Source organism: Brienomyrus brachyistius, chromosome 5, assembly GCF_023856365.1.
Source record: "Brienomyrus brachyistius isolate T26 chromosome 5, BBRACH_0.4, whole genome shotgun sequence".
NCBI classification, from domain to species: Eukaryota; Metazoa; Chordata; class Actinopteri; order Osteoglossiformes; family Mormyridae; genus Brienomyrus; species Brienomyrus brachyistius.
In genome coordinates, this window is record NC_064537.1 from 8084303 (window position 1) to 8108916 (window position 24614).

General features: G+C 48.0%; 1 protein-coding gene across 4 annotated transcripts; it reads right to left on the reverse strand.

The window, feature by feature from the left end:
- Positions 1-663: 663 nt before the first annotated feature.
- Positions 664-23899, reverse strand: shisa8b (shisa family member 8b). Of its 4 annotated transcripts, none has more exons than XM_049012785.1 (4): positions 22990-23899; positions 12219-12328; positions 4123-4248; positions 664-2820 (listed from the first exon to the last, which is right to left on the reverse strand). In XM_049012785.1, exons 1-4 carry the CDS (start codon positions 23535-23537, stop codon positions 2363-2365), a joined length of 1242 nt encoding a protein of 413 aa, XP_048868742.1. In that variant the 5' UTR covers positions 23538-23899; the 3' UTR covers positions 664-2362. The 4 variants fall into 4 exon arrangements, with proteins under 4 accessions (XP_048868742.1, XP_048868739.1, XP_048868741.1 ...); XM_049012782.1 differs by having other exon boundaries at positions 664-2823; XM_049012784.1 differs by having other exon boundaries at positions 12219-12331.
- Positions 23900-24614: the final 715 nt, after the last annotated feature.

The following is a 24614-nucleotide window of genomic DNA, read 5'->3' on the forward strand; positions in this document are numbered from 1 at the left end:
CGTATCCTATATTATATTAAAAGCTTCTGGTAGGAAAACAACAGGCGGGCAATACATTAGTATGTGAGTGTACATCCACGGTGCGTGATGTTTGGGATGAGAGGCTCAAAACGGGTGTTTAAAGAAGATACAATGTGATCAACTTTATCGATCCCAGAGGTAAATTCTTGAATAAATCGTGGGCTGGAATGATTAACGATATTGTTCGCGAAGATACTCGCCGGCGGGAAACGTAATCGGAGTCTCATCAGCCCCCGCCGCTGTAAAGTCTGATCCCGCTAAACCTGCTCCGGAATGGGTTTGGTTCGCAGCGGCAGCTGACGCTCACGCTGACCCCGGTTTCTGGACAGAATTTGCCAAGGTCTGAGCTTCTAATTCCGGATTACTCACTAAAGCCGCTTTTCTGAAATTGTTAGGTTTGTTTCTCTGTAAGTCAGTAGAAACATACCAGCTATCAGCGGGTAAATGACATTCAATGTCACGTTTGAGGTTGGGCTTTTGAAGAAACACTTTGTTCCCCATTAGACTAAGACATATTAGCATACCAATGATAAAAAATATAAAAGACATTAAATGGTCGGACCACAGCACGTAGAGGGACTGATTGCTTTGTTTAAAATCCAAAATTATTATTTTTATTAAATACATTTTAAAGCCCTTAAACTAATATTAAACACCATTTTAGCAGACAAAGTCAAACACGTGTCGATTATATGAATCACATAGTAATACCAAAAGCATTTAACTTAAGGTTAATTTTCACGACAAAGAGTATCACGGGTCGTCATCTACAACTCCTGTGTTACTCGCGCACCGATACTTACAATGTATTTGTACATATATTCGGAACATATGACAATATATATATATATATATATAAGGTATCTTTAAATAGGAGGAAAATGCACCATTTCACACTGGAAAAGTCTGGAAGCACTTCGTGGATCTGTCCACAACACAAGGCGTTTAAAATGAAATTTTTATCACAAAAAGCAGGTATTGCTTCATGTTAATCAGCTCTGCCAGTTCCGCTGTCTTTGTTCCACTCCTTCTATTCTCTTTCAGACTTTAAGCTGATACTGATGGGTGCCTTTTGACGGGATATTTCTTGTTTTCCCGCTAACTTCCATCCCACTCTGCGCACGGTACCAGTCTCTCCCAGCTCAGTCATTCGATATGCATATGGTTTGTACTGGTACTGTCATTTAAACAGCACGTAAACCGAGTTTTTTCGTATTATGTTGCAAGCTGTATTTCCTCATTCGTCCAGTTCATTAATTTAACCAATTCATTAAAACAGCAGTATATATAATTGTATAAATCCCCTTTTCAAAATAAAGTTAAAGACAGATAAACAATGCCGTTTACTTCGTATCCATGTATTGAAATGAATCAATCAAATAAATACTGTGTTTTGAATCAAAGGTTTTCAAATTTAAGCATGCCTCTTTAGTTAATTATGATATTAGGCAGACAGAGGGCGCCAACGAACAGAATGATTTGGCTGAAGGGGCAACGGCGTCTGCTGAACTCCAAGGCTGCTTGTACTTTAGTAATTCTGTTTATCTATCCATTTCAAAGTTATGTGTTCATCTTTATTAATAACAAATGTGTTAACGGATGTCGGTTTTACAAGATATGATGCTTAATTGTTCAAACATCATACTGTGACATTGTCCTATATCTCTGAAACATAACAAGGTAATACGTTTCTAGTCTCAACACAAGTGTCTTTAAAAGAAAAAGGGGAGGCCCAACTTTCACAGTTGGTGCATAATCGCGTGCTTAGATAACATCTAGAGTTTATTTTATACCATAAAAATCCCTAGCCGGTCCAGTCCTTCCTGCAATGAGAAACAGTTTAGGCACTGGAATCACCTGGGTCTCATGCTGCTGCTGTAAGGGACACACACGAATGTCTTCCCTTTTTTAACCTCTGTGGCAGTGCCCACCACCCCCCCTCCCCATCAGGTGTCCGGGTGGTTTAGCACAGATGCCTCTCCTGGTCTTTTCCCCTCTTCTTCCGTGAATGTCTTTGTTCTCATCTCATTATGCAGCTCGTCCACTGACCCTGGGCTGTGACGCAGTACGAGGTCCTGCTCCCACACAAGCACCATGGGTCAGCTGTGAAGTGACTGGTGCCTGGGGCATGCTGCCGGAGAGGAGGACAGAGGACCGTCGGCCAGGTCCGAGACGTGGCGGCGGGTGCCGATGGCGAAAGGGAAGGAAGACTGGTCATGTTCGTTGGAGATTATTAATGGCAAAGAATATTATGTTACTGGGTTCCTCCTCCGCATCATGGAGAAGACGTGTATGCAAACACGTAGACTTTGCCACAAATCGAGCGCGTACCCAGCTTGGCTCAGACGGTGACCTCTGTCCTGCTGTTGCTGAGGAACGCCCTTTGTCCGTGGTGATGCATGGGCTGAGGTGACAGGGGCACGTGTCTGTAGACCGTTGAGCGGGAGAACATCTCCGGCAGAGTCTCCACGCTGAGCTCACGGCCCCCGGAGTGGGCCAGGCGTCGACCAACAGCCTGCGGGGGGTGGGAATACTGCCGATGAATGTGCACCTTGCCATGATCCCAGGCAGCCAGGTCCAAGTTGGAGAGCAGAGGGTGCGTGGTGGTCTTGGTCAGTTTGGTCCGCGTGGACACGCCCCGGGGCATGGAGAAGCTCATCGGGGAATTGAAGTCCGTCACACACAGGTAGGACTTGTCCTTGGGTTGGAGTGGGAGTGGTTGGAATGGGGAGGGTGGAGCCCGGTACTGGGAGAAGTCCATCAAGGGGTAACTTTTATAATATCCTCTGCTGGAGGTATCTGCTACAAGAGGGAATGGGATAAGAGACAGGGGAGGGGTGAGAGAAGGAGGGGCCGTGAGGTCGATACCACCAACACTTCCTGGTCATCGTAACCTCATGTTATCCTGTTCATTCCATTCATCAGAGGTCATTGTGTTCCTCAGTCTAGTATGTCTGGTTCATTGTGACATCTGACAGTGGGGGGGGGGGGTTTCTTTATCCATTAGGTTGTTAAATACTGGGGCAGAACATGTCTGGTGTCAAAGAAGCAGTCCGAACTGGCATAGCAGTCTTGACTGATGTGAAACGTTTGGGAATCCAGTGTTTCCCAACCCGGTTCTCGGCCCCACAGACCACAGACGGCCTTCGTTTTTGCTCCCTCCCTGTTCCTGGTGAGGACTGTCTCGGGTTGGGCAGCACAGCTTTATAAGGTTTTACCCTTCAGAGAATAATGTTTTTTTTAAGGGCACAAAACATATTTTCCCAGTTCTTTCTCTGGAATCGGCCAGGTACAGATGAGATGCGTGTTCGTGGGGAGAGACAGGAAGTATTAGCACTCGGGCAGGTGGGCCAATGGCAGCTGATTAAACTCCTGACGGTTCCTTTGGGCCAGAAATGTCACTATCCACCTCCAGGTCCCTCCACCCCTCTACACAGCCCATGCCTGTGGATCATTAGGGTCTAATTAAGACAAAATTAGGCCCGGCCTGGTCCAGGACCCCGCTGCTGCATCTGGCAGCGCCTGCGCCGGAGTCTCCATCTGCCCCCTTGTTAGCCATCGTGCCCCCCCCCTACTTTTCAAGCTTGCCCTGTCCTTTCTGTGACTTTGTCCACACGTCGAGAGCCTACAACCTGCAGAGATCTTTATTGCCCTCCCAAAGGGAGAGAGAGGGGGTAATCTGCGTCTGAGGGCCAGAAGTATGGTTATATACTGGGGATAATCAGTATGGGTGTGGTCTGTACTGGTCTGGGCCAACATGCAAATGATTTGATTGCAAAATTGAGGTCACAGGAAGAAAGAGTTCTGTCACCCATGCAGGGGAATTAAGGGTATCAACAATGAACTGGGTTGGCAGAGATTGCCCTGTTTGGGCAATAACTCTATACAAGACAGGAGTTGTGATCTATTAGGTGTAGGTGTGTGTAGTTAACTTAGGATCTTCTAGACACATCATGTTAGGGGCTCTGAGTCCTTGCCGGGTGAGATGGGAATGGGCTCCAGGATGCGATTTTCTCAGGGTCTCTAGGAAGGATTAGCGAGTCTGAGATGGCCGACGCTGCGGGGGCAACTGGGAGCAGCTGGGATCAGGGGGCAACTCACCGATGGTCTTGAGCGACGTGTACCTGGCGAGATTAACAGCTGGTGCGTGGAGGCTGGCATGGGGGTGGGAGAGGGGCGTTGCCGGGCCGTACGGGGAGCAGGGGATCTCGTTCAGGTGGTACTGTTCTGGGGGGGGGAGCAGAAATGTGGAGATTCAATGCAGGTCTCAGAAACGGGGCTACATGCCCACCTATAAATACAGTTCGGTTCAATATACTTTTGTATTGCGCCTTACATGACATGGTTGTCCCAAGGCACTTAACAAGAGTGCATAGCAATATATTATTATTACACAGACAATGAATGGTTGATGATACAGGTGAAAGGAAGAAAGAAAGTGCCAGAAGACGTCTGAGGAGAGAATCAGAAACTCCACATCACAGTGACAAAAACCTCCTGGGGGTCCAAGGTTGACTGGGTTCCCAACCTTCCTTCACACTAACATTATTGACGGCGAAGAAAATAAATTCTCATGCTTTTATAAATGCATGTAGCTGTGGTCAAAGAGAACAGGAAATGAATGATTTCAGTAAAGGTTAAGGTTAGGACAGTTTTTGGGGACTGAATGTGAATCCCTGCATATTTTCACAGCGAGGGGTCCAGGTCAGGCTAAGGGTCTGGCTTAGTAAAAGGCAGGTGAACAGGCAGATGGAGTGAGAGGCACAGAGATGCACAGGCATGCGGAGTGAGAGGCACAGAGACACACAGGCATGCAGATGGTGAGGCACAGAGACAAACTGGCATGTGGAGTGAGAAGCACAGAGACACACGAGCATGCGGAGTGAGAGGCACAGAGACAAACAGGCATGCGGAGTGAGAAGCACGGAGACACACGAGCATGCGGAATGAGAGGTACAGAGAAGGACAGACATGCGGGGTTGAGAGGCACAGAAAAGTACCAGCAACGAGGAGTGAAAGGCACAGAAACACAGACAGGTGGAGTGAGAGGCACAGAGATGCACTGGCAGGTAGAGTGAGAGGCACAGAGATGTACTGGCAGGTAGAGTGAGAGGCACAGAGATGTACTGGCAGGTAGAGTGAGAGGCACAGAGATGCACTGGCAGGTGGAGTGAGAGGCACAGAGATGCACTGGCAGGTGGAGTGAGAGGCACAGAGATGCATTGGCAGGTGGAGTGAGAGGCACAGAGATGCACTGGCAGGTGGAGTGAGAGGCACAGAGATGCACTGGCAGGTGGAGTGAGAGGCACAGAGATGCACTGGCAGGTGGAGTGAGAGGCACAGAGATGTACAGACACATGGAATAAGATGCACAGAGAAGCACAGGCACACAGAATGTCCGCGTTCCTCGGTGAGGCAAAGGGAAGTGTGGGATTTTTTACTCCCGAAGCTTCACACACCCCCATATCTTTAGCAGTAAGATAATTAACTAATTGTCTAGATGATTAGTTAGATTTGTGCTCAACAGAGAACAGGCTGAGCAGAGTGCTTGAAGCCATATTGCTTATTGGGTGACGGGGGTCACTCTCATCTGCCTCTACTTTCTCTCTCTCTCTCTCTCTCTCTCTCTCTCTATCTATCTCTTTGTGGAGCTGGTGAGGGTGCTGGAGGAAATCAGGCCACAGTTTACGTACATGTGGCTGCACATAGTCTGGAAGGAAAAGAAAAATTGCAGTGCACACACACACATACACACACACACATGGCTTCCCTCAAATCGCATAATGGCAGCAGGTCGCAGCACATAGGGTTCAGTTTTACCCCATCCATCTCCAGTGATCCATCTCCATTTGTCTGAAGTAAAGGACAGACTGGCTCAATTTACAACCGGCAGGTTCTAAGTTCACATCTTGAGAGAGCATTTATTATTAATTATGCTGGTAATTATCTAGCCGAATACAGTGTAATATCCATCCATCTCACAACCACTTATGCAGTACAGGATCATGGGGAGGGCTTGGAACCATCCCATGCGGCACTGGGCTTGGAGCCTGTCCCATACAGCATGGGGCTTGGAGCCTGTCCCATGTAGCATGGGGCTTGGAGCCTGTCCCATACAGCATGGGGCTTGGAGCCTGTCCCATGTAGCATGGGACACAAGGCAGGGAACACCCTGGCTGAGATGCTTGTGCACTGGAGGGCACACACTGTCATACACTTCAGGCCATTTAGAGATGCAGATTTGAGTGTCTTTGCATTGCTAATGGGGAATACGAACCACGGGGAGAACATGTGAACTCACACTCACTCAGAGTACAGTGAGATTCAAACCCACAATCCAGAACAGCACTGTTATCCATTGCATCAGTATGACGGCCTACCAAAGCATCTGTTTTATCCAAATGGGTCAAGTGTAAAGCTGTAAGATCCACTCAGAGTCATATTGAGTCAGTTAAGAAGGAAGTGGGAGGATTTGGAGTCAGTTCTTATCTATTCACATCTTTGCAGACATTTTAATCGAAGTTCAATATACGTGTTTCAGGTTTCCGCGGTCACTCATTCTGCTGAAGCTGTTCTGGGTGACTATACCTTGTTCAGATATTAGCAGGAACTTGCTGATCTGGGATCAGACCCAAGTTCCTTAACTGCTTTACCAGATTGTGTCACCCACCTATCCAGTTGCACCCTGTCGCTCATTTTACTTCCCTCTTCCATAGCCGGTCTTTCCTATCATCCAGTCCTGTTTTTAACTGTTTGGGAGGCCGTGACTTGATTCAGTGAGTCGTTCCCATCTCCCGACTCGCCCCTCCCTCGAGGATCTGGGCGGATAATGAGAGCAGGCCGGAGGTCCTCCAGGCGAAGTGCTGAGACGTCAGGAACGCGCGAGCGGCAGGCTGCACAGGAGGAGCATGGCATGGTGGGATCTCACCGTGCATCGTAACTGATTCCCGGGCAGCGTGAGGGCGGGATTACTGGGCAGCATGGGGGCGGGATTACTGGGCAGCATGGGGGCGGGATTACTGGGCAGCTTGGTGCATCTTTAATTTAATAAACAGAATGCAGGCTGCCTGAGCTCGGACCCCATCTTTGTCATTTCGGTGTTATTGCACCATCAGCAAACGGACAAAAGGACTTATGATGGAAATATGATGGGCCAGTCTTACAGTTCATGAGGCCCCTCTGAGTCTCACAGCCATGGCATCCAAACGCAGCCTCTGAGCTGGATCAGCACAGCGCAGGCTGGCCTCTCCCTGCCAAGTGGCAGGCCAGTCTGGGTCACATGTAGGGGACGTCTGGGGAGGGGGGGGGCAACATGTCCCTGCTAACTTTAACTTGAAAGCGAGTGCTGACATAGGGAGGGATACTGAGGCCTGAAGCCAAATTTGGAGGAAATGAGCTTGGGAAAAAGAAGAACATTCAAAGAAGGGGAAAACAAATAAGGGAAAGGCAAAGGAACAAAGGGATGAGTGGAGAGAAAGAGAGGCGGGAGATAGAGAGATGAAGAGGTGGACACCATGGGCCAGAGTCACGTGACTCGCACGCTCACAAAGACAGCAACCTTCTTAGCTTCGTGACATTTACAGGACGCTAAAGGACGAAAAGTAGTATAGCAAGGCGAGCCACGGGTGTGTGTGTGTGTGTGTGTGTGTGTGTGTGTGTGTGTGTGTGTGTGTGTGTGTGTGTGTGAGTCCCTTCCTCCTCCCCTCACTCTGATTTGAAGACTGAATCATGCTGCCAGCGTCTGCTGGGGACACTCCCATACCGAGTTAGCAAAATATCTCCCTGTCACTCTCTGTGTGTAAAAAGTCCGATCCCGGCTACAGAACGACGTGGGGGTCAGCCTGTCTAATTCAATGTGTTTTTACATGTACGATTCTTCAGTCCAGGCTACATAAAGGCCGCGCAGCCGACGTGAAATGATTCTGAAGGCGCTTTTTTAATCCTGCCCGACAGGCCCCAACAGGCTGTAATCTCTACAGGCACGAAAGGGGCACCTGGCTTTAAGAGCTTGTCACCATCCCCCAGAAACAGAATCCTTTAAACAGTGGCGACACCCCTCCCGGCACTCTCTGTGGAAATCCACGCAAATCCCCCGAACGACGGTGCGATTATGCTGCGCCGGCACGCATGCTAATGTCCTCACCAAGGAGTGGCACTTTCCCGCGCGCTAATTCCGCAGAGCACGGAGCGAGACAAGTGTGGGGGGGCGGGTGTCAGGATTTTCCAGCTGTCTGAATTGAAGGTGGGGGGGGGGGGTAGCAGTGGTACTTGGAAACTGGTAAACCCTGTGCTGGTTCTGTCCCGCCCTCACGTGCAGAGCCACAGATCCACAAAGCTTCAGCCTTTAACTCCCTATGAAGGACGAGCACCTTGCTGCCGTTCAGCCCGCAGGCTCGGCATGGCGGATGGGGATTCACTCCAGAGCTGGGCTCCTCTGTGGATATGCAGGGCTGCCCTTCTAGTTTGTGGATTTAAAGTGAAAAAAGGCAACTAGTCGTTCCATTTCACTTACACATTAGAGTCAAATGACCCGGGCAGACAAGTCTAGCGTAAGTGTTTAAGAAGGGAAAATGTTCAAAAAGACAGAAACATTCAACATCAGTTAGGAATCTGGGTAACCCTTAAGGCCATGTTTTTGCAATTTATAAACACATTCTTCACAAATAATAATGCATTATAAACATGGCTAAAAATATTTTTCAAAAGACAAAACACATTATAGAAATGTTTATTATGCGTTATGAATGCTTTATGAAGCTCTCATCTATAATGCACTATAGATACCTTTATAATGCATTATAACGGTCAGTATAAGCATTAAAGATGCTTTGTACTGCATTGTGAAGTTATCTATAGTGCATTAAAGATGAGAGCTTCAAAAGACATCATGATGCATAACGTGCATGGCTCTAATGTGCTATGCATGTTATAAATATAAATATTAAATATGCAAGCTAAACAAAACATCTAATCCTAGCACACTCATTATCTTAGAATGCCTCATTTTTACTCCTTTTTAACTGCATTCTGTTATTCCGCACACTGCCATGTTTCAGGGGGGGTGCTCCTCTTCCTGCAGCCACAAAACCCCTCCCACCAGGCACAGGCTGAGCTGTCCGCAGTGCTGAACGCACCCTGTCGCGACCCATATTGGAATAACATGACATTCAAAATGAACACAGACCCCTGATAGCTCCTCTGCTGGCAGAGAGGTCCTGCATGTATACCTCTGCTTTTAAGTGTCTCCTTAGTCGCACAGAGAGAAACACACGCAAGCACACACCTAATGAATGTAAAGTGAGGTGAATGTGTAGTGAATGTGAATGTAAAGTGAAGTGAATGTGAAGTGGACTGAATGTGGAGTGAATGTGAAATAAAGGGAATGTAATTCTAAAGTGGAATGAATTTGAAGTAAATGCATATGTTAAGTGAGGTTGAATGAACTTTATTGACATGCAGTCCATATACAAATACACTACACAGTGAATGAAATCAGATTCCATGCTAGACAGACTGTACAAGAGGCAGGCTGTGCATACGGCAGACTGTACACGAAGCAGACTGTACACATAGCAGACTGTACACAAAGCAGACTGTACACGAAGAAGACCGTACATGAGGCAGACTACATGAGGCTGACTGTACACGAAGCAGACTGTACACGAACTAGACTGCACACGAGGCAGACTACACGTGACTGACTATTCACGAGGCAGACTGTACATGAGGCAGACTACACACGAGGTAGACTGTACATGAGGCAGGCTGTACAAAACCATGCATAATGCAATAATAAGTCACCTGACCGAGGAATTATTAAATACACACAATATAAATATAAATAAATGAGATGCAAGCAGAAGCCGTCACAGGTAGCGGAGTATGAAATAACCAGATAAACATGGGGTGCAGTGAATTGCACAATGCAAATGCAAATTTATTAAGTTAGGGGGAGCTGCGGGGGGGGGGGGGGGGGCAGCAGGTGTTGAGGATGGCCCTGGTGGCCTGCGGAGGAAGCTGCTGTAGATTCAGGTGGCGCTGGTCCAGGTACCGCGGTAACTTTTGCCAGATGGAAGGGGAGAGTCCAGGAGATGCAGGGTTCCTCCAGTGTACGGGAGGATGCAGTGTTGGTGGCTGGAGTCCCGGATGGAAGCGAGAGAGACCCCGATGTTGTTTTTTTGCGGCTTTTAATATCCACTGTGGGAACTTGTGCTCTAAGGCAGCTGCTCAGGACTGTGGTGTCCGCATAGAAGGTGGTGAGGATGGGCTGGGAGAGACCACAACCCTTCCCCGAACCAAGCCTCCTCGCCAGGTGAACCTTTTCAGTGTAAGCGGCTGGAGCAGAGGGTGTGATTCTAGATCACTTTTTTGTTTATGTGATTTCACTTTCTCAACCAGAGGATTCGGCCGTTTCTACGGAGGGGTGTGCAATCTGGATTCGAATCATCACCAGCGGTATCCCACTGTTTCAAAGAGCTGTCGCTCTGTAAATGCAGGCGCGGTCAGTCTTGTCTGTCTGCCTGTCGTAACGCTCTTCACACGAGGAAGGCTTAGCCTGCGGAGCAGCAACAGCAATGCCAACAGGAACGTAACAGCGAGGTTCTTGTACTGAATATGACTGTGTCCTTCCTGTGGCTTTTTTGCCTCTTTGTTTCACTTACACAAAAATGTTTCGAGAGCAGAAGGAAAAATAACTGGTTTAGAGAGATAACCAATCAGATTGTGCAGAAGGTAAGTCCATGCAACTAGAGGAGGCTGAACCAACCAATCAGATGTCTTGGTCCTGCCTGCTCTAGTTGAGTGGACCCACCACCTCTACAATCTGATTGGTTACCTCTCTGAACCAATCATTTTCCCATCTGCCCTTACACATTTTTGTGTAAATAAAACTCCCAAAAGCCGTTGCCCTCCTGTTTCGAGACTGAGGCAGGGAGATCTTAAATCTCAGCTGTCGTCAACAACATGAGACCGTGGCAGTCATGGGGTGTGGTGCGGTCAATGACAAGGCCGATTGGGAAATCATTTTGGACGGCCGGTGCTCATTTATGATTTAAAGGTGGTTAAGGCGATAAACCCTGATAAACAGTGATAAATTTAAATACCCGCAACACAGCACGACATCCCGATCGATAGCAATATAGCTCTGCCATGAATCACGTCTGTGCCCTGTAAGCGAATAGAGGTTCTCGGCTGGGTTGTAAACGGTCTGATTCTGCAGGCGAGGGGGGGGGCATATGAGGGAACAAAAGGGGCCCCTGAGGGTTCATAAAATCACCCGGACTTACTCGCAGATCATAAGAGGCCCTGATGGGAGGCCAGCCAAGTTCAGAGGGAAGGAGATAATCGGGCTGAGGGTCAGGTGGGGTGGGGGGCAAAATGGAGTAGGTTAGATTTGGATGAGAGGAAGAAGGGTCAAGAACGAGAAGAGAAAAACAGAGAGAGTTAAGTGGCTGAGAGAGAGATAGAGAAAGGGAGAGACTGAGAGAGATGCTGAGAGAGAGAGGGGCTGAGAGAGCCATCTGCACACAAATGGCATGCAGCTAATCGATGGGCGGGTCTCCAACTGGAACCCCAATGGCTGCATCGTAATTAAGCTGAAATTGCCCGTGTGCATTGAGCAGCACGTGCAACGGGACTGCGGCAGAGGGGCCACGAAGGGGGGGGCACATCTCACAGGGAATCGGAAGTTTTATTCTCTCACTCATGAAAAAGTAGTCTGAATGAGATGAACTGGGAGTGTAACACCAGGCTTCACATATAAAGTCACACATAATCTTGCATTCCCAGAATGCACCACTACTGAATTACTGCTGAATGCTCTGGATTATTATATTAAGTACTACTGACACAATAAGTACTAATAATTGGTACTGGTCTGTATATTTACATTTAATTTATTTAGCAGATGCTTTTATCCAAAGTGACGTAACGTAACATTACGTAATGATGCAATGTAGATTTTCAGAAAGCAGAGTTAGGGGCCCTCACTCAGGGGCCCGAAAGTGACATCACTCTACTGACCTTGAATTTGAATCAGCGGCCATCCAATTACAGACACAATGTCCTAAGCCCCTGAGCCATACAGCGCCCCCCGGAGTAAGTGAAGTGTAGTGGAATATGGCAGTAAGAGCAATGCGAGAAGTGCATGCTGGGAACTGGAGTCTGTATTGGCTTGGGGACGCTTGGCTGGAACTCACCGCTCCTGCTGCGCCGCATGCGGCCGGGCATGCCGTTGGCGCCCAGGTGTGGCATCCCATCCATGATGCTCACCTCCCCGCTGGGCTGCTTCAGCAGCTCAGTCAGCGTCCTGCTGGAGGTGGAGGAAGAGGTGTGTCAGGAGCAACCTCACACACTGGGGAATGTGCCGCACCCCCCCATAGGATTCCGCGGCGAGAAGGGAACGATGCCGTTTGACACCCCTGTAGAGCTCCTAACCGAACAGTCAGCAGATATTTAACTAAAGGGAAGCCGTACAAACGGGCTGCATGGGGCTTGGGGCGCACTGCAGGCACAATGACAGGCCCAGGGTTCCATAGATATTCTGAGTAATGGAATCTACCCCAGGGAATTCTGGGAAGTGGGGATGGAGGTAAGGCCATGGAGTGGTACTGTAGGTAGCAGGAGAAAACATCCATGGTGTGTTTTTTCACGGCATGAAGTAGGCAATCTGGGGTACAGGTACCAAACATTTTGATGTCCATGGTCCTGTTACGTCACACTAAACTTTCTCTGGCCAGTAAAACATCTGGGGGGGGGGGGGGCAGTGGTTCAGTTGCAGCAACTACATGTATAAGGTTTTATGGTGCCTCATATCACATGACCAGATCGTGTGAACATGAGGGATCATGAAAAATTGAAAGTTTATATTTGGAAGTGAATCAACCCCTCAGCAAAGCCCCAGATGGAATACTGGTTGCGGACCAGCATTGGTCCTGAGGTTAGGAACCCCAACACCAGCGCAGGGCCACATGGTCTCCTCGCATCTGGTAAAATGGAAACGGCTGAACTTATTAAATCTGGCTCTCTGATCCACCCACTATTTTTACTGGCGCATGAAATTTCTGCACGTCAGCCGGTACGTGGTCAGTAAAAGGGGTAAATCCCCCCCACTAGGGCGCCGATTTACACCAGGATAAAGACACACAGGAGCACAAAATTTTTACATGTTTACAATGTGTTGGTTTGTAGGGAATTTCTCCAATGTCTAATTTTGCTTGTAAATGCATACTTACCGCCTAATTAGAGATAAGAAACAATAAACATGCAGGAATGTGGAGTGCTGTTATGGTTTTCCTTAGAGGATGCTGGGTCATTTCTGGTGCCCTCGGCCACAGGCACTGATTATGGCCACCCCGACCATTCTGGTCTCCTGCATCGTACGCTGCAAGGCAGTGGAAAGATGCTGCAAACCCAGGGTATTCTGGGAAAACAGCGCTGGCTGAAAGCTTTGCTTGGGCGACACGTCCCCTCACAGATATATGCAGGGGTACCGGCAGGATGTTATGAGTGTTCCGCTGCTCGCCTGTGTTCCGCTGCTCGCCTGTGTCCCGCTGCTCACGTGTCAATTTGTTTTCAGTCTAATCTCGGAAAATGTGACTCGAGGGTGAAAAAAAAAAATTACTAATGAATGAAATACAGTTGTAAATTATCATAATCTGCAGAACTGCATCAGCAGAAAATGGCACGGCTGGAAAGTCGGCAGCATAGGCAACACGAGAGCAGCGTGCATGGGTGAGAAGCTTTAATTAACAGATGCATTATGGGATATTACGTAGCCTGTCCCCCGTCCCGCTCTGCATCAGCCTGTATTGTTTATGTTTTGTGTGTCCTTCTCAGTACTTCTCTTGGAAAACCATCCCAGGAATTTCTGGAATGTTGCCACATCTCTTCCGGAGTCATGGAAAGTGACCAGGATCCACCGCGAGGCAACTGACCCGTGACTCCACCCATCTGAGGGTCTATCTCCTCCAAATACATGGAAGGGAGTTCCTGGAGAATGATAGTAGAAGTGGGAATGTCACCTCCTGATGTGAGTTTGAGTCCCAGGAGAGATTTCTAGTAGGCTTGCTGAAGCTGAGTTATTCCAGTACAAGACCCCGCAAAAATTATGCAAATATGATATCAGCTATGTGATGAAATGGGAATTATACAGCTAGGCTTCCCTGTTAACCAAGGCCGATCCACAGCACCCGCCCTGCACTAATCCTGGCCTGAATGTGAGCAATCCCTCTAACCCTCTTTGACCACACCGTCGCCATCCCCCGACAGATCGGCCTATCGGACCCCGTTTGCCGGAGGCGTGGGCTATGAGCCTGGAAAGCAGGGGAATTCTAACCAAAAGAAGGAGGTATTTCTCTCCTTGTCAGAGCAGAATAAAAGCTAATAATCCCCCAGTCTGTGTCATGCGATCTCATTGGCTCGGCGCGTCATCCTGCCCGGGATTCGTAATTGTTTTCCATGCTGTACATTTGATATTTACTCTTCTTTGCCAGGTTGACAGTTCTGTCCTGCTGCTTTTCTTGGTCTGTTTTTCCTCACAAGTACAGTACATCTGCTTTATTCCCATCATACACCAGGCACCTCCAGAACCCCCCCCCCCCACTAAGAATGGCACTTTCTATGCTCAGATCCACCTCCAGTTGTTATCTATGTGCTGTGGGGGCTTAAACCCAGCCTAGAAAGCGGGTGTCTGCATGAACAGTGATGTGGGGGGGAAGAGAGAATCCCCCCTGGTTCCTGAGTGACTTTCAGGTCCCTGTGCCACTCGGCCCAGGCTGGGCGCCTCCTCCTGTCAGTGCCCATGCAGCTCTCATGCAGCGCCTCCCAGCCTGTCACACCTCATGTGACACAGCCCCTGTCAGTCACCTGCCATTTCTCCCCGAGGCTCAACCCTCCTTATCGCCCTCACAGCTCTTTGGTTGCTCTTCAAAACTAATCCAGACCTTTTCCTGCTCGGAAATGATAAAAAAAAGCATCCATTCCCTTACAGAGAGTGTGGTGCCTCAGTAGGTACCACTGCAGCTTGCATAGAGCCTCCATGTTCTCAGGTGTTTGCATTGGTTTCCTCGATGTACTTCCTTCCAAAAACCAAAGAAAGCTGAATTGGTTTCTCTAAATTGTCTTATTTGTGAGTATGGGATCTGCGATGGACTGGCATCCCATATGGCGTACCCTATACTGTCTTGGATAGGGTTACTGCAGTCTTGTACTGCATGGATGGATGGATGGATGGATGGATGGATTAATGATTCTCTGATTAATATTCCGTTGAGTCTAACATGTTAAAGATGTTCATGTTCATGTTAAAATAAATCCTCCATTTTATCTGTCGCGAAACCCTCTGGATGTCTGGTCTGAACCCTGAAAACAGCCTGTATTGTCTTTTATAACTGTTGGAATGGAAAAAACGGCATTCTGATGAGTATTATATTAACTGTAATATAATAAGGTCTAACAACATTAGTTTTCAATAAATATGATTTTCTGAGGTCCTACAGCTGGGTAATTTATATGACACACATCTCTGTTCAGCATTAATTACAGCAAAAGAACATGAAGGAACAAGGCTTTTCTTCTCCTTGGCTCTCAGGTGATGTTGTCACCTGCTCTGCCAACAGCTTTGGAGAACTGGTCATGTGATAAGGGGCATCCCAACCTCATTGTGCTCATTCTACATCCTAAAAGGTATTTCATTGGCTGATCACAGTCTTAATTGAGACCAGCCCCTCTCCCTTGTAGGTCATGTGATCTGTTGACCTGGGGGACCCTCTGGTCCGGACAATGTCCCAATAATTATATTTGGGGTCAGTGGGTCGCAAATAACTCAGTGCTTTTCCCAATGGCACCAAGCTGGCTTTTAACATCAGTCAGCAGCAAAGTGAACGAGTCAGCATGTAACTCAGAGGACAATTAATCTCTCCTTTGAAGTGAAAGCTCACGATTATCCTGACAGTGACTTTCTTTACCTTTCAGCCTGACGCCCAGGTTCTCATGATAAGTGGATAAAAGCTTGTTCATCCATCCCAATTTACAGGCTCTCAGAAGCAACACATTCAAGGGGCTTGTGTGCTTTTCCTTTTGGGGAATCATAAAATCAGTCCATCCATCCATTCATCCATCCATCCATCTATCACAAACCATGGGCCACGGTCTTCAAACTTGCATGATGATCCACAAATATGAAATAATTTTTTGTCTGTTTTGCAGACTTTATCGTCTGTGTGGAGTATTTTTATTTAACTTTTCAGATTTTGAAGTGCTTTGTTTAAAAATAGATAAGATAAAAATAAGATAAAAAAAAAAATAATAAGACGGAACAATAGGTATTTCTGCACTGTCTTACGCACCCTCAGATGCAGCATCGGCCTGAATCTTTTGTGCTGAAGGCCAGGAGGGTGCAAAGCAGCCGGCGGGTGATAAGCTAATGAACCTGAGATGCAAGCTCGCCCCCGCCCTGGGTGACGCAGGAGCCGAGACGCCCCGGACGCGGGGGACGGCCCATCTGTCCACCTGCACCGCGGGTAGATCTGTGCGCTCGGTCACTTCGGGTCACAGCATGCGATGTTTGTCCAAAGCGACTCACTCTCTTTAGATGCCGTGAGTTTGGGAAGTTTCTGCAGCGCATCACTAACGAGGATCTCAACCTCCGGTTATTTGTTTATTACGGCTTGTTGTTAATCTATGTACTTGGTGATTTCTGTTCTTCATTTCTGGGCAGCACGGTGGTGCGGTGGTTAGCACTGTTGCCTCACACCTCTGGGACCCGGGTTCGAGTCTCCGCCTGGGTCACATGTGTGTGGAATTTTCATCTTCTCCCCGCGTCGTCGTTAGGTCACCTCCAGATACTCCAGTTTCCCCCCACAGTCCAAAGACATCCTGAGGTTAATTGTGGTTGCTAAATTGTCTGCAGGTGTGTGTGAGAGAGTGACTGGTGTGTGAGTGTGCCCTGCGATGCGTTGCTGCTGCCGCATCCTTGGTTGTTCCCTGCCTTGTGCCCATAGTCTCCAGGGTAAGGTCCGGACCCCCTGTGACCCTGAATAGGACAAGTGGTTACAGAAATTGGATGGATGTTCTTCATTCACTTCTTGTATCTATACTCCATCCCTTCACCTCTTGTGATCACCTATCACCCATTCGACATCCATCATCCAACCGCTCATCTAGCACAGGATAGGAGTGACCCGTAGCCCATCCATTTGCTATTGATATCCACAGATTATTCACCTCTATGGTGCATCCATTCACCATCCCCATGCGTATCTCCGCTCCATCTCTTAGTATCTTGTTCTAATCCATTTGTTGTGCATGTCTGCTGTCTGTCTATTTGATGTTGCCCATATGCGGCTCTACTCTCGTCCTCACCCCCTGTGGGAGAGCGCGCACGCAGCCCACTTTGCTTTGTCTGACTCTGACGGACAGGGCGCCTTGGCTCCTGCACAAGTTTAAAATAAATTCGGCGACGGCGGCCGCTATTTCTGGAGCCCCCCGGAAAAAAAAAATCCTGAGTGACAAATCCTAGATCCGTGCATAGTGGGAAGGGGGGGCGGGAGTCAGTGGGAGGATGGGGAGGTGCTGTCTGTTTGGGTGCCATGAGGATTTCCGGAGGGGGGGGGGCACAAAATGTCATAGAATGACCACCAGGGGTCAGCCATGCGTGTGATGAAATTTGGGGCGGGGGGTGTATTTGAGGGTAGTTGCTAAGCACTATGTCCTGAAATGGAAAAACTCATACCTCAACCTGCTCTAGAATGACCAACGTTCTTCTCAAGTGCACTCCTATCTGTCCTGAGATGGGTGTGGCTGGGCAGCATAAAACCGTGAGGCAGGAGGGTGTAGATTGCATCTGTGCTCCATTACCTTCACATGGATCATTTTAATGCTTAATGAAGGACTAGATTCAAGAAGAAATCCAGGAGCAGTGGGGCACAGGTGCAGAACAGGGAAGCCCAGCCACCCCTGTGGCCCAACCCAGCCTATATCCTGACAGACCACGCCCACTCCTGTGGCCCAGCCTACATACTGACAGGCCACGCCCACCCCTGTGGCCCAGCCTTTATCCTGACAGGTCATGCCCACCCCTGTGACCCAGCCCAGCCTACATCCTGACAGGCCACACCCACCCCTGTGACTCAACCCAGCCTACATCCTGACAGGCCACACCCACCCCTGTGACTCAACCCAGCCTACATCCTGACAGGCCACGCCCACCCCTGTGGCCCAACCCAGCCTACTTCCTGACAAGCCACACCCACCCATGTGGCCCAGTCAAACCTGCATCCTCACAGGCCACGCCCAACCATGTGACCCAACCTACATCCAGACAGGCCACACCCACACCTGTGGCCCAACACAGCCTTCATCCTGACAGGCCGTGCCCATCCCTGTAGCCCAACCCATATCCTGACAAACCATATTAGCTAAACATGGATTAACTGCAGCCATAATGGACGTGATTTGGTATTAGCAACACGTGGATTAACTGCAGCCATAATGGACGTGATTTGGTATTAGCAACACGTGGATTAACTGCAGCCCCAGTGGACGTGATTTTGTGTTAGCTATATGTGGATTAACTGCAGCCCCAGTGGACGTGATTTTGTGTTAGCTATATGTGGATTAACTGCAGCCCCAGTGGACGTGATTTTGTGTTAGCTATATGTGGATTAACTGCAGCCGCAGTGGATGTGATTTTGTGTTAGCTATATGTGGATTAACTGCAGCCCTAGTGGACGTGATTTTGTGTTAGCTATATGTGGATTAACTGCAGCCCCAGTGGACGTGATTTTGTGTTAGCTATATGTGGATTAACTGCAGCCCCAGTGGACGTGATTTTGTGTTAGCTATATGTGGATTAACTGCAGCCCCAGTGGACGTGATTTTGTGTTAGCTATATGTGGATTAACTGCAGCCCCAGTGGACGTGATTTTGTGTTAGCTATATGTGGATTAACTGCAGCCCCAGTGGACGTGATTTTGTGTTAGCTACATGTGGATTAACTGCAGCCGCAGTGGATGTGATTTTGTGTTAGCTATATGTGGATTAACTGCAGCCACAGAGGGCATGACTTAGCATTAGATTTAGGTGCATCAGATACAGCCATGGTGGATATAGTCCACCTTCAAGTGATGTATGTTGAGCCAGATTTCACATCTTTGTCAGAATCAGCATAGCAGAAACCTTTCATTAGCTCAGTGAAGAGATAATCATTTGGCTCTAGCTAAATGAGTCGAGCGCACAGGCGACCAACCCTGCGGAAAGTGTGAAGGAAAGGTGAAAGCCAGGACAGCTCCTACAGCTTATCTGAACGCCCCCCCCCCCCCCCCCCCCGACCCAGCTCCAGGGCATGCAAGTAGTTAAGATCAAGAATGATTTATTTAACATATTCCCCCCCAAAGCAGAGTATTCATGCTGCAGTATGTCTTTATTATTTTAATTATGCAAAGCTGTGATTAATATTAATGAGCAGGGGGTGGGGAGATGCATAAAAAAATGAGCTGCAGACAGCGAACGCTCAGTCTCCCGTAGGGCCTCCTCTTACGCTGCCCTGACAGGTGCCAGCAGAAGCATCCTCAGACCCGGGGTGTCGATCCCAGCACAGTGTCAACGTGTCACCTTTTTATCGCCGACTTGACTTACAGTAAGGGAGCTAAGTAGTGACTCTGGCTAATGGTCTGATTAGCGAGTGGCACGGCCCTCATTCGCTGGGTCTCGGCGGAGCGCCGGGCCTGGTGATCCAGCACGTAATCCCAAAGCAGGCGCCAATCTCGCAGGCACCGCTAATCTTGAGTGAAGTTTTAATCCAGCCACGCGTTGCGGGGAGCGTAAATCTAGCAAAAGTGTTGCTCAGCGTGCGATATTATGTGAACATAAATATGGAGATTTTATGCTTTTTCCGTTAGAGGATATTTCTTATTGCTTTGCCCATGTGTGGGCATATTGAAGCATGTGACAGTGTTCATTGCAGTGCTGCTTTGAATCCCGTCCTTGCTTTGTGTGTGTGCAGTCTGCATGCTCTCCCTGTGTTACTATGGCTTTCTTCCTGGTATTCCCATTTTCTTCATTTGTCTAATAACGTGATCAAGCGAATTTCATCCATCTTCCAACCGCTTTCCACTGACCTGGGTGACTATGGGGTCCTGACGATTATGCCTGGCGCAAGGAACAGAGCACCAGTCCATCAAAGGCCACACAGTCACACACATGCACACCTCACTATCAGCAATTTAGAGACACCAATTTGCCTAGCCACGCATTTCCGGACTGTGGGAGGAAATCAAAGAATCATGAGGAATCCTGCACTGCCGTGGGAGAATTTTCACAATCCACACTCAGAGAGTAGAGGTGAGATTGAAACCTTCGATCCGGGGAAGTGTGAAGTAGCACTAGTGTACACAGAGCTAAGGTGCAGCCTTGTCACGCAAACTGATCCAAATCGCCTGTGATGGATTGTCATCCTGCCCCGGGTCTCCCCTGCCTTGTGCCCTGTGCATCCTGCGATAGGCTTGGAGCTCACTGCATCCTCCTGTCCTGAATAAAAGCTGTGAAAGATGGATTGATACATAGATGAAGGTGAGACGCATGAATAACTGACCTGAATATTTTTTGGGTTATTGTGACTGTTTGGTGTGTTCAGTAGTATTTTTACAGGTGAAGCAAGCTACGGTCCACACAAACGCGTGCTGTGCGGACATGTTGTGGCGTTTCAGGGGATCAGCAGATTCTGGTTTGATTACAGGGAAGCGAAGGAGAAGGTTTTCTGGGCTGCACCCCAAAGGCAGAGATCCTGAAGGCAGCCAGGGTGAAGACGATGCTTACAGGTACCATGGGTGGGGGTGCTGAAGGGGCATGGATACCCTGGCGGATTCAGGGGGCCCAAAATGCAAAAAACGAATAATGGATATATTTACACATCGCACCTCTACAAATTGGGGGGGACCTGCATTTTTTTCAGCTTGAAGATGGGAACCCTGGTGGTTGGGGGCATGGTGACATTTTGGCAAGGGGTCCAGAAGTGCAAGCTACGTCCCGGGACCATCCCTAGAAACTTATTTTGCTAAATCATGGAGGGGAGGAGCTAGATTGTAGGAGATAAGGAGAAAAGACAGGAGCAAGAGAAGGTAGAAGAGGAGCGACTGGCGTGTGTGACAGGGAGGGCGTGGCCGCCGTGAAGCTGGGAGAAGGTGAGCTTAAGAGTCGCGAGCAACACGGGCGGAAGCGTGACAACAGCTGCCATCAAAAGGCTTCAGATGAAGCGTCTCGCTGTCTCAGGATCTCAGGATCAGCGAGTTCCTGCGTTTTGAGGCCTTACAACCATCTAACCATTAGACCTGCTAATAGCAGACAGGAGTTCATTCTCTCAGCTCCCTCCCAGATACACCCCAGCCACGACACGTAGTCCGTCCTGATCGAACATTTACACCCCAAAAAATGAAAATCTAAGCAAATATAATTTTCTTATATTTAGACAAAATTGTAATTTCATTAATAAACTAACAACACATCTTATGAATAAGAGTTATTTGCTTGCACTTAGGCATATCGTCTTATTTTAGGAAATATTTCCAAGTGCAATTTTCTTACTGCACTGGCAGATAATTTTGCTAGTTTTATGCCGCCTCGTCTCGAAAGAGAAACGGAACAGAAACGCCATTTTTTTGCAGTGCCAGGCTTTGGAATTTATGCAGCTTAAACCCCTCAGTCAGTCCCCTAAGTCTGATCGTAGTAATCCTGAGCTAATTTGCCTTGCCTCGTTATCAGATTCACCACAGGTTTCCGGATGCTGCTATCACAACCCTGGAGAGCTGAGCCTTTTGTCTCCTGGTTCTGGTTGTAAGATAGAAACGTGACTGTAGTTTGACTGCACTTAATTCATGTCAGACATTTACCCGTCTTTGCCAAATACCCAGATTGCAGGTGGGCTTGAGATCACAGCTTCTCCTTCCACACAAGGAACAGAAGTAGGCAATTTGTCCTTGAGTGGTTATGGACGGTGATTTGCCTCAATGTCTTTTGTAACTATTTTTTCTCAATCTATTTCCTTGCAAAGTAATTTTAAGTCGATTTGGTAAGATTGTTATGAATATATATATAAATATCTTTTCAGAATAATGATTCAATGGTTTGCTTATGTGTCAGTTAACATCCAAGTAACACGTTTCTTAAGACTTTAATTAGATTGTTTTTAGCCTGAAACAATGTGGAGTGAATATACATCTGAAAATCCACTCAGGAAACACTAAAATGAATTCATGAAAGCAATAAAGATTATTGATGAAAATCCATGAATAAATGAATGCATTAGGAGAATAGTGTGTATTTCATGTCATGTATTTATACTAAATCATATTAATGTGCCCGAACACCTACACTCTCTAAACATTAGTCATTAGCCTCAAGCTAGTTCTGATTGGATGACAAGGCGCTGACTTGCTTTGGTAGCCCTCCAATCACACAGCAGAAAGAAAACAAGCGGCAACAGTCTGCGAAGTGTCTTGTAATTAACACTCAAGTATTAATGACTGACTTTTTCGCGCCGCACCATAAGGAGAGAGGTGTTCACATCTTGCATCTTTTCAGACCAAATAGCAAGGCGGTGATGTGCTGAAGATTCTCATGCTGTTCAGCCATATTTCACCGCTTCCCACCATCGCTGAGGTTAAAAGGCCCTTTTAAATCAGAGTTAGACTCTCGGAGTCCTGCACGCCTTTCTCCTTCGGCTCTGCAGCCTCTCTAACCTCGGCGACCTAATCCTTAATCCGCATTTCACACATCTTTGCATTTTCGCACATCTTTCCCGCTCAGAATTGTCGCGCGGGATGAATTGTTTCTTCTCAGCTCCTAAGTGGCTCTCACTCCACCGTGGGCGATCTCCCATGATCCTCAGCTCTTCATGACTACAGTGAATATAACGCCCTCGTGCCCCCCTCCCCCCAGACTCCCCGATGGTGTCCCGGCCCCATTCCCGCTCACCTGGAGCTGGTGATGTCATTCTGCCGGTTGTTCCTCTTCTCCAGACCCAGCCTGGTGAAAATGCCCACCAGCACCATCACCGCCACCACACCGCAGATGATGTAGACGATCATGTGGGTCTTGTCACGGTCGTGCCCATCCTGCGATATGGGTATGGTCGCCGCCGGCCTGCCGGTATTGGCCCAGATGGGCGTGTCATAATTGGAGCAGGACTTCTGGTCCAACCGGTGCGGCTTGAACTGGCAGCAGAAGCGGTAGAAGCAGGTGCCGCAGCAGTATATGTAGATGCCGGCACTGCAGTTGAAGGGCGGGTCCCACTGACCCATGACATCATAATAGCCCCGGCATCTCATTCCAGAGGGCGGAACCGTGTCCTCCTCCGGCTCCGCTCCAGGTGTCGAAGGGGTGATGTCCAGGGCCATTGAGGGCTCTGCCGTCTGATTGGCTGCCAGGGATTCCGCATCTGGCAGTTTGTCAGTCTGGGCCAATGAGAGGCCGCCTAGCATCAGGCCAAGGAGCAGGAACGATGGAAGGTCCTGAGCAGTCATGCCAACCCCAGTGACAGCGGTACACCAGCAGCAGGTCAGAGGTTTTCTCCAGCAATGGGCCAGAAAAGAAAATGTTTTTCCTCAAAAACAAACACCCAGTTGTACAAGAAACAGCACAAAACGGACAATAACAAATGCGGGATTTGCACTCCGGAAATTAAAAGCTTAATTAATCTAAGTCAATTATCCAGATGAGCTATAGAGCACTCGCGCTAACAACTCCATGTAGAACATCTGCGTGACAGAACTGTCAGTCTGCTGGCTCTCTGCTCGGGAGTTTAAACCAGCTGCTGTCTGCCAGCGATGTTCCCTAATCGGTTGCCACCTTTTTCTTTAAGATATATCATTCCCAGGAGGTCCTTCTGAAACTTTAACAAGCACCATCCCCCCCCCCTCCCCCGGGCTTATAACAAATTTTGTTTGTTCAAATTTCTTATTAATTCTTTCCCCAAACAGTTTAACACATGCTCGGGTGTCTTTCTTTGTCTCTCACTCTACTCTGACTGTTTGCCCTTTCATTCCCCTGGAAACCAGTTTGGTACCACGGAGAGTTTTCTTGTTGCTTTCCTGGCTGCGATATCGGAGCTGGCAGCACTTCTGAAAGGATAAAAATTCGAAATCTCACGAGGAGTGAAAATCCAGCGATGGTCTGTTATGTCAGCCCTTAATCTCGGCTCCGGGGACTGGCGGAGCCAAAACAGGAAGCAACAGTTCGATGTCCAGAATGCAACGTCCTGCTCAGGACGTCATATTTTGATTTGTAGAGATATTTAATGAGTTTTGGTGGAGAGAGAAATGCTTTCTATTTCAAAAGAGATGCAAGACAGAAAAAAAAATAATAAATCCCTGTTAGTTGAACAGCGATCAGTTACAGAATTTAAATAACCACTTTAAAAATATTTAACCTAGAAAATCTTTTTCAGAAGATGTAGCTGACAAAAATATTTGAACGAAGCATGTTAGGGAAATTAAAGCAAGCTTCTTTTCGGTGAATATTTTAGTTGTATTGCTTTAGGTGTTTCGCCTGCAGAATTTCTATTTATATGTGTGTGAGAATCTGTGTTGTTTTCTACGTGT

Excerpts from the sequence above, each read along its gene's own strand:
- shisa8b (XM_049012781.1), bottom strand. The coding sequence starts at position 23,537 with ATGACTGCTCAGGACCTTCCATCGTTCCTGCTCCTTGGCCTGATGCTA. Across the intron at positions 12,332-22,989 it reads AATGACATCACCAGCTCCAG|CAGGACGCTGACTGAGCTGC; the intron begins GTGAGCGGGAAT and ends CTCCACCTCCAG. Across the intron at positions 2,824-4,122 it reads CACGTCGCTCAAGACCATCG|CAGATACCTCCAGCAGAGGA; the intron begins GTGAGTTGCCCC and ends TCCCTCTTGTAG.